The sequence below is a fragment of the Hyposmocoma kahamanoa genome, unplaced genomic scaffold, assembly GCF_003589595.1.
Source record: "Hyposmocoma kahamanoa isolate Upper Pololo Valley unplaced genomic scaffold, ASM358959v1 237, whole genome shotgun sequence".
In the NCBI taxonomy this organism is placed as follows: domain Eukaryota; kingdom Metazoa; phylum Arthropoda; class Insecta; order Lepidoptera; family Cosmopterigidae; genus Hyposmocoma; species Hyposmocoma kahamanoa.
This window is the reverse complement of record NW_020653754.1, coordinates 638776-649317: the sequence shown is the minus strand read 5'-3', so window position 1 is coordinate 649317 and position 10542 is coordinate 638776. Positions and strand designations below refer to the sequence as shown.

The 10542-nt window shown below is 37.0% G+C and overlaps 1 protein-coding gene across 1 annotated transcript; it reads right to left on the bottom strand.

Annotated features, from left to right (window-relative positions):
• Nucleotides 1-3294: 3294 nt before the first annotated feature.
• LOC113228705 (alpha-(1,3)-fucosyltransferase C-like) lies at nucleotides 3295-9637 on the bottom strand. Its single transcript, XM_026462063.1, has 4 exons — nucleotides 9204-9637; nucleotides 8079-8286; nucleotides 7243-7469; nucleotides 3295-3562 (listed from the first exon to the last, which is right to left on the bottom strand). The coding sequence occupies exons 1-4, from the start codon at nucleotides 9635-9637 to the stop codon at nucleotides 3295-3297; spliced, it is 1137 nt and encodes a 378-aa protein (XP_026317848.1).
• Between the last annotated feature and the right edge of the window lie 905 nt (nucleotides 9638-10542).

Genomic DNA, 10542 nt, shown 5'->3' with positions numbered 1-10542 from the left:
GACGTAACTTCACTTATGTCATTCTTCCATGATGGGTGCGAAGTGTGTCGCAGGGGGCGCAAACAATTTATGTCGGCGTCAGCCCGTGCAGACGTATCTGTTTAGCACAAACGGATCGACGTTGTTCAGTGTTCCGGGATTGTACGCCTTTTACCAGGAGAAATACGTAATGGAGTACGGTTCAAACTTTACGTCTTACTTCCAAGGGTCAAGACCGACCATTCCATAGACAATCTACCGTCTAGTTTTAAATGAATATAATTTCCTGAACGTTAAGCCTTGGTAGGAAATTATCTATAGTGTTCAGTGTTGAGAGCCAATTGTATATTAGCCAAAAGAAGCCTAAGTTAAATAAACACCAACATTTCTGGCCACGCGGCTAAATATCTAAGTAACAACTTACATACACTCGAGGTCCCAGGTCTTCTTGGAAAAGGCAGAATCCAAAAAAATAATGAATTCTGGATTGTTAATATAATTTAAACTTTACCCTGTTGGCATATCGTTGAAAGTTCAAAACCCTCAATACCTATTATTGCAAGTTACAACGTTATGATTTTATATTGAAATTTCAATCAATGTGGTAGCACATCTTGCGGTTAACAACTGAACGACGACGAATTCGAGATGTTAGTTCTCCAAAAAAGAAGCGGCCATATGTCAGTGTTATAAGATTCGTTTCTTGTAATAAAAAATGATAACGATAAATTTTGAAAAAAATGAAAATTGATTAACACTTAATGATGATACGAAATACCACCACAGATAATATTACAACAATATTACGATTTCCATTTTTGTACTCTAACGTAGCGCAATAAGTCATTTCTCTACGATTTTCGAGGTTTTGCGCGAGACAATACACGACGATTAACGTACAAAGAAAAAATGGTGGACTGAGCTCAAGTTTGTGGTACTCCGCGGACTGTTGGCACACGTGCGCCGCAAACTAAGCACTTCTACTGTATATAATGTTCTGTGGTACGTATCATACGTCGAAAGTCTATTATCACACGAGAGTCACAAAAATAAAACGAACCACATGAAATTAATTATGTATATTTGAAATTTTATAACTCTATTAGTTAAGCATAAAAAAGTTATCGAATGATTTCGTTAGCTTAAAATCTCTCTTCAGAAAAGTTGTCATTTTGCAGATGTGGCCTTATTAGACCATGGGTGATAATTCTTAATAATACATTTAAGTGAGCGAGTGCCGGCGAGTGCTACACGCAAATTTGCTTGCATTTCCGAACATACATGAACATTTTCAGTTATAATTAATATAATATTAGTAAAAATTATGAACAACATTTACTTAGTTTTAAAAATAAGTATCTAAATTTTATTTACTTATTTAGGGATAGTCAGAGACACCAGTCTTTCATTTGCTACGATCCTGATACACATCTTTCGCCTCATCAACACGCATCAATGCTTTCATACACGCTCGTCATTCAAGGGTACTCTTGACCTGGCCCTTCTTTAGGATGGCCTCAATTTGGTCATGGTAAGTTCGCCTTGGTCGGCCTATACCAACTTGCCCGCTCACACTCGCCTTATAAATCTGTTTCGTCAATCTTTTATTCATTCTCTCTATCTTTGTCACTATATCTTCTTCCACGCCGCAACGGTCTCTTATCACAGTGTTCCGTAATTTATCCGTTCGAGTCACTTCAGCCATACTTTTCAAAGCTCTCATTTCTACTGCATTAATTCTACTTTCATGCTTCTTCTGCCAAACCCAACATTCACTACCATACAAAAGGGTAGGAACCAGCACCCCCCCATGCACAGCCAATCGTGTCTTTTTAGACACTTTCTGGCTGCACATGAAGGCATGAAAGGCACTATTCACCTGATTCCTTGCGTTCACTCTCCTTCAATGTCTCTTTCATATTTTCTATCACACGTAAACATAGAACCCAAATACACAAACTCTTTCACTTGTTCCACTTTCTTAATATTGCGCAATCCGTCATATCTTCCTCTCTTTCAAAAACCATTACTTTCGTCTTGCCCAGATAAATATTATTTTTAAGGCATTTGTCTTAGTTTTGAAGCCCAATATAAGACTGTTAAAGTTAATTTATTATACAAATCAAAATTATTTTGCGTAGCTCAGAACAAATTCAAATATATATTGATTAATTTATTTCATGTCTCAGAGAAAAATGATCAATCATTAAAAAGATGCCCGTTTAAGTTTTTTTGCCTGCTGCTTTTGCAAATTTTAAATAAATATACCTTATAAAAATTATACTTGGTTCGATTGTGTTTTTGTGTTAGTCTGCCGTCGCCGTCTTTATGTTGTTCAGGATATCGTTTTCTTAAATAGTGGAATTTATTTTCTAATTATGAGTAAAAAAAACTGAGTAGTTAGGGCTCGCCGTTGTCGACCCCATTGCTGTGGCGCCCGAGGCCCTCGGCACCCCCACGCTACTCCACTATCTCGAGTACTATATTGAATATGACGTGGCCTTCAAATTGCAGGTAATATGGTGGCAAACTAATCACCATGTGTGACAAAGAATTTGCCTTATTTGCTTATTCGACAAATACTGTATTATACCAAACTCGCGTTATCGCGTACTGGTCGGTTTCTCAACACACACAAAGGAGCCAAACGTCGAGTATACATATAACCAGAAATAGAGACGAAATAAAGGCCATCCATCCCTGGCAACTCAACAGGCAAATGAGACTTATATCACTTTTAAATAAAAAATCTTGTTTGCACTGAAATCATAAATTAGAAAGCTGAAATAGTATAGCGTAAACAACTAACATGTGTGTTATACGTCTCCGTATATTCCAAAAATATTCTGTATTTATTGTAATAAAGATAATATCTCTAACAATGGCTGTCCCATTCGGTGGTGTGGGAAAAACAGCAAAATATCTAATTACAAAACAAACGGAATTACATTTCATCGGTAATTAAATATTAAATATGTAATTTTTGATTTTTCGTCCATTGTAGCAAAGCTCAAGTTAAACTGGCCAAATTGAAATGAAACAATTTACGACACCCATTGACGACACCTGTCAATTGTTTCGAATTCGGGTTGGTCAATCGGAACGCAGTTGTCACCGTAATGATTTGGCAGAATAGTTTTCAAACAAAATAAAATGACGTTTCGTCTCTATTTCTGGTTATATACTCGAAGCCAAATAAATAAACCGTTCTATGGTCGTATTCATTATTTTAACTCCTTATTTGGCTCCATTGTGTAAACGGTCATATTCGTCAGTATCTGCATGTTTGTTCGTACATCAATTAGAGGCTATTTATTAGCTTTCACATCTTTGAAGATAATTATCGTTCCACCATTTCCTAAACTCTTTATAACTGGGCCGTTGTCCCACTAAATATTTGCTGTTCATAATTTGGCATAAACGACAAGGATTTAACACAAGTGATGACCGTATGGAGTAATGGTTTTTCCAGCGAAAGAAATCGTAATATAGTTCAGGATCAGTTATCACGGCGTACATCCTTTCAGCTAACGTTCCTTCTGACATCTGCGTTCCATCTAGATACGAGTTTGGTGGCAGGAATCTGGAAAAAGTATATGAATAAAAATGTGCCAGAATATCACGTTTAATTTTAGTAAAAGTGAAGAGGTTGTAAACCGCTAATGTACCGTGGCCAGGATCACGGCAGTAAAATAGAATACTCCACATAATTTATTTCATAAGTCGAAAGAAAACCTGAATGCTGTAACAAGAAAACGGTGTAAAAAACAGGTACAATGCTACAAAACACTCCCTACTTAAGTACTAAAGAAATGAGACAGACTTACCCTGAAAGGGCCGAGTTATACAATAAATATTACTAGGTTAGATTGGTATTAAAATTGGCACATGATTTAGGTGGGGAACTGCTAAAAGGATCAAAATTAGAGGAGCAGCACCGCTCGCTACAACGATTGAGCAGAGAGTGACGACGGAACGAAACAAAATGAGAATGACGAGGCAAAGGAATTAAAGAATGATTCAAAATTTGAAAACAAGTGGTTAGGAAGCAGAAAAAAGGTAATAAAAAGGTGGGATGACGATGGAAGAGGTCGCAATTCGCACGACGTACGTTCCTATACGTCTGAGGCACCCTGGGCAGCGATCGATGAGTCAGACGCTGATTGGTAAATCCTTATACCAAGATGGTATGCGTTATATTGTACGCCATTTTTTTTTATAATAGCAAGTGACGGGACGAACAACTCGTGCGTCTGATCTGTCCATAATAGTTGCAGTGCCACTGCGTCACCCTGAGACATAAGTTGACAGGTCCCACGTGTCCGTAATTTCACAAGCACCCTTACCCTTCAAAACCGGAATACGGTAATGCTGATTTTGCTAATGTAATGTAATGCATTACTGCTTGGCGGCAGAAATAGGTAAGGTGTCAGTACTTCCTTGGACGTACTCTTTCCAACGAGCTCTACTGCTATTAAAACGATATTGATATCATCCATTGGTAAGAAGAAGAAGTTTCAGTAACGGTAGTGCTCCTTGTGAAAGGGTTCGTCCAGGAAAGTACTTATTACTTTTAGTATACTTATTTTTACCGACAAGTAGAGAATTAGTGCGTTTCGATTTTGAATGGTAAAGGTGTTGGTGAATTACAGGCACAAGGGACTTATCCATAATATTAACCTTAGAGCTAAGTCCAAATTCATGGTACCACGGTTTCGTTTAACCAAGGTAAACAACTCTTTTATGGGGAACTGTATACGTTTTTTCAATAAGATTCCGGAGCATATATTAAGTTTATAATTTCCTAAGTTTAAAAACTACATTAAAAATATTTTGATCGAAAAATCATATCACAAAATTGAAGACTACGTGTTAGATAAAGATGTATGGAAAGACGACATGGCTCCAGAATCCACACAAATTTGATTCAAAGTGTATTCCATAGAATTTAAGTTTATTTGAAAAGAGCAATCCCTAGAGTTTCTTGCTTGTTCTTCTCAGGGAGGTCAGCGTAGTGAACGAGCAGTAGCTTAAATGTGACGTTTTCAAGTGTAAATTTATTTTACCTATGAAATAAATAATCTTTGACTTTGACTTTGACTTGTCAACTTATGTCACAAGGTGACGGATGCAGTGATAGAGCTCTTCGATAGAGAAATACACAGAATTAGACCGGCCGCGGTGCAGACCCGACTCGTACCCGACCCGCTCTCTGTGTGTTTCATTACGCGTGCTAGCGAATCTGCAAGTACATGGGCCTTCTTAACTTCAAGTCTCAAGATGACGCGCGCGGTGCCCCTCAGATCTTTCCGACTAAAGTTTAAAGTAGTGAGTGGCGCTGCAATTGTTATGGGTAGCACGACTTGTTGGTCTCATAAGTTGATACCATAAATCAAGTCTTCAAGTAAGGAATGCCCTGTATTATTGTAATACTGGTATATCGAGTATATAACCAGAAATAGAGACAAAATGTCATTTAATTTGTTTGAAAACTATTCTGCTATATCATTACTGTGACAACTGCTCTCCGATTGGCCAGCCCGAATTCGAAACAATTGACGGGTGTCGTCAATTGTTTCACTTCAAATAGACCAGTTAACTTGAGCTTTACTATAATGGACGAAAATTGCAAAGTTACATACTTAATTACCGATGAAATTTGATTCCGTTTGTTTTGTAATTAGACGTGTTGCTGTTTTTCTCCACACCGGCGAATGGAACAGCACGCCATTGTTAGGGATATTATTTTTATTACAATAAATACAGAATATTTTTGGAATATACGGAGACGTACACACAGGTCAGTTGCTGGCGCAGTAAGTGACGTATCACTGATGACTTACCAGTAATGTATGGCCCTTATTTCGTATCTATTTCTGGTTATATACTCGACGTACTGGAATAACAAAGGATTTTCCATATGCATTCCTCGGGTCAGAATCATTTTTAGCTAAAAAAATTTGAACCTAATCTGGAGACAAATCTGAGATTTCCTCATGTCATGTCAAAAGATTAAATTAACCAACTGAGCCTTCGAAATGGTTGAAGTGTTATTTAGGTTCCATCTATATTTATGACCCTTTTTATAAGAGGTCCACTGCTAAATATCATTGTCATAATAAAATATAACGTTTAATTTGGGTGCAGGCTGCATTTAATCATGCCTTTATCGATCTGCGATTCCTTCGGAACTATTAGAAGTCGGACAATATTTTTTTTTTATAATACCAACAGACCGTTTGATAGTTGTAGTGCGACTTAGAGCTTTAAATCGCAAAGTTCTTAAGAGATGAGTTGACAAAGTCCCATTACTGCTCGGCGGCAAAAATAGGTAAGGTTACAGTACTGTAGTGGCAGTACTTCACTGGAGGAACTCTTTTATTAGTAGCTCTACTGCTACTAAATATGTACATTGGACATTTACCTGACACTACAATAATAAATATGTTTATTTCTCACCACAAAACATAAAAGTACGTAAATCTTAGTAGGTACAATTACAGTAGTATATTGTAGGATATTGCACTGCTATTACAATAGTGTTGTAACTCAAAATATGTGAAATTCGAGATTATACTGATGCTGAACGTAAAATTTGATTCTCTACACGTCAATAAAGGCGTCATTAGAATATTGTAAGAAACAGTTGAGATATCTACTTACCTCAAAATGAGACAAAACTTTTTGTAAGTCTTTACGCAAATATCAGTATATTCGGCGTTGTTTACATGTCTGTAATAAATTCTAACCGTGTAGATTTAAATGTAAATTATATAAATTTAAATATACATTTTAATAATCTGTCACGGAAAGTGAGTAATTCGTTTTTCATCGATTCTCAAAAAATACACATTTTGAGTTAGTACACTATTGTATTAACAGTGCGATTACAAGTCACCAGGCCCCACCCCTTGATTAATGAGACTTAACATTACTAAGTAATAGGTAGTAGCAGAATAAACTTGTACTAGTAACTAGAAGTAAGTAAGAAGTAGATGCGTGCGTGTGTGTGTGTGAGCGCGTGTGCGTGCGCGCATGTGACGGTTTGTGTGTGTTGTGGGTGTGGTGTTTGAATATGTGACTATATAATGTGTATGTATATATCGCACCCCTTATGTAGGAATGGCATAAGTGGAGTTACGTCAAAAACTTTTATTGCTCCATTAGATACAGAAAAATATAACTCACATCCTCTCCAATTCTTGTAACTCTATCGACAAATTGTCTAGAGTTCAGGATAGTATGAAAGAGAGAAATACTTACTCCTCATAAGTTGCACCACCGTAAACTATTGGCACAGCATTATTATCATACGCGTAAAGAACTTCAGTAGTAATATAATCCACAGATATCGAGTCTTCAAATGCTAAGTAGAAGTAATAATTCTTTCTAATGCGCCAGTGGCATGGTTGCATATTTCTTCGTTTGCATTTGTTGTTGCCGCATTTGCCGTACACATCTACTGTAAGGTTGTATGCGGCTAGGTGACGCTGAAAGCATAAAGAGAGAGAGAGACTTCTTCTAACAGATGTCTCCTGGCTACACGTATGAACCCGTAGACGGGTTGATTGCCACGTCTTGATTCAAAGCTTGCTACTAATACCGAAAATATTTCGATACAGATTTATTATTACATAGTAGGTCCCGCAATATGTACAGTATATTGCTGGAACTGCTATGTAATACCGGTAAGTATTAGTATTGTTTTGAAATAAGACAAAAATAAATAAAAAGTATTACGTGCATTGTTGTCATTTGGATTAAATCTGTATTTTAAGACTGCCTCCGTGGCCGAACGGTTGCCATGCTTGGACCGGACTGCCACGCAGAGGTTCCAGGTTCGGTTCCCGGGCCGGAAGAAATATTTGTATGGCCTACATTTATTTCTCTCGTGAGTATGGGTGTAATTTGTGGTTGTCTATGTGTATGCCAATGGCACCCGCGACATAGGTTTTCCCTAGTGCTATGTTGAGTGTGTGCGTTATTTATTATTAATTTTTCGGTTAAATACCGTAAGTATAGTGACTTTTTGTAGTTTTTGAGGATGATTTAATTTTTTTACAGTTTGTTTATTTGATGTATGTGATATATACTCTTACCGAAAGTTTATTTACGTAAACTTCTCTTCCACTGTTGGACACGCAGTTGTCCATAATAATTGCAGCCGCTATGGATTTTGATGCAAATTGTGTCTTCTGAAAATTGTCCAGTGGATCCATATCTTCCAACCATTGTAAATGATTTCCTAACTCTTCTCCATGGAGATTGAATGTAGAAATGAATCGGTATACGATTGTAGAGTCTGTCCTGAAAGAAAATGTTTTTATTATAGTAAATCGTTGACATATCATAGCGTGTTCAAAATGAAACTTTTTTGTTTTCGATGGAAAAAAAAAGGTAAAATCTTAGAATCAGAATCCCCGCATTTTTTCCACATAGCGCCAATTCCTACACAATTCCCAATCGAGTTGAAATTCGAGTTGATTTCCCCACAAATTGGCAACACTGAAAAGTAATATCGAGCGCATTCGGGCGACCTTCTTCCCACGGCGCGTAGCGTGAGCTCGTACCTTTGAAGTTACTGACACACAGTGGATCCAAAAACAGGCAGCCACGGGCTACCACGCGCGCGCTCGTTCGGCCCTTTTTCCACGACGCGTTGGCTCGAGCTCACGCGGCGCGACCCGTAGAAGGATGGGCCGTGGGAAGCCGTCTTTAATGCAGGACCGCGAGAAATTTGAATTATGAAACATGGTACTATAATTTAGATGTCTTTTCAAAGCGAAGTTTTTGTAGCACTAGAGCTCCTTGTGAAAATGTTCGCCCAGGACAGTACTGCCACCTTACCTATTTCTGACGCCAAACAGTAATGTGACCATTACTATGTTTTGGTTTTGAAGAGTATAAAGGGTACTGGTGAAATCATAGGGTACATGGGACTTTTTAACTTATGACTCATGATGTGCGCAATGGCAGTGCCCCTCAGATCTTTGCGATTTAAATTCTGAGCGGCACTGCAACTGTCATGGACAGGCGAGTCGCTTACCACCAGTTGCACGACTTGTATGTCCCGTTACTTGGAATTATAAAAAAAAATGGAATTGCACTTTCTAAGCAAGTATGCTCTATATTCGATTGCATCTTTACTTCACAATTTAGTGACATAGTAGTGAAATGCTTTTATCACAATAATTTGCAAATATTCAAAGAAGGGTTGTACGTACCTGTAGGTCCAGGACCAATTAAAAAAGTCATCGTATCTATGATCACAAACTGGATAATTGTCAGCCGAATTATTTGCTGCGAAGATATATTTCTGATTCAAACTTCTTGTACTCGGCAAATCGCCGGCATCTCTACTAACGTCTTGTACATTGAAAACAATGGCGTCAAAGTACCTTAAATCGCTAAACAAACTTCTATTTACCGTCAAATAACAATTGATAAAATCACACTTATGATCAATAAACTCTTTTTGACCGTCTTTAAAAGTGTGTAATCGCGTCCAGAGAAGAATATGTTTCATGTCCACTATAAAACGGTCGATGCGTTTGATTTTTATGATCTTTTCAGATCTTTGAGAAACTAAATAACTGAACATTAATAGATAGAACATATGAGTGATTATTCTAATATATCTTGTTGACAATCTAGGCATCTTTTGCCCTTGTTTATTTCTTGTTTGCGTTGAAATATTTCTTAATGTGAACATAATTTTTATTGCAAATGCATAGCCGACACGACAGTAGCATTGAAACTCTGAGATCACAATGAAAGGAAAATATGTATTATTCCGAATTCAGCTGTCTCTCAGTTCCTGGAAAGCATTCTTATGGTTAACAAAGAAAAATTCAGTGTTTACAAATCAACAGCCTCAACTCTATGAAATATAAAGTCACTAACGATTCCTACTTAAAGATTACGTGACGTAGTAATTAGGATATTAAAATTTGAAATTGCTTATGTTTAGAATTTTATTTTTATACACATGATATTGTCCCTCCTTGGCATTTTTTTTCTATATGTAACAAACACACGCTTGGCAACAACATTGGCAAAACGTGTCAATCAACGTGATATTTTCTGGTGACCCGTAATTCAGGTTTTTCTATACCTATCTCGGGCACCAGTCTCTCACAAAACAGTCTGACCAATTTTTGGTCTTGTTTTTTAAGTTCCTTATTCTTAAGCCTGTTTTGTGATTGAGAAATAAATAAACTTCATTCATTCATTCATTCATTATAATTTTTCGAAAATGACACCAAAAAAATTTTTCGTTGTTTTTGATAGTTTGTTCTAAAATGAAAACTTTTGCTGTTGTCACCTCAGGAATGATGATTATTGTGATTTACTACTGTAAGTCCCCAACTACACCAAGCACAACAGCAAATTTTTTATTTTACAAGTAAATTTTATAACAAACTATCAAAAACGAGTATTGTGTTGAGTATAGTCCGTCTTATGCTATATACTTACACATATCATCACACACGCACATACACACACGCGCGCACATACACACACACACACACACACACACACACACACACACACACACACACA

Coding starts and splice junctions, on each gene's coding strand:
- LOC113228705 (XM_026462063.1), bottom strand. CDS start 9,637: ATGCCTAGATTGTCAACAAGATATATTAGAATAATCACTCATATGTTC. Junction 8,287..9,203: donor AATTGGTCCTGGACCTACAG/GTACGTACAACC, acceptor ATTTTCTTTCAG/GACAGACTCTACAATCGTAT. Junction 7,470..8,078: donor TTTACGTAAATAAACTTTCG/GTAAGAGTATAT, acceptor TTATGCTTTCAG/CGTCACCTAGCCGCATACAA.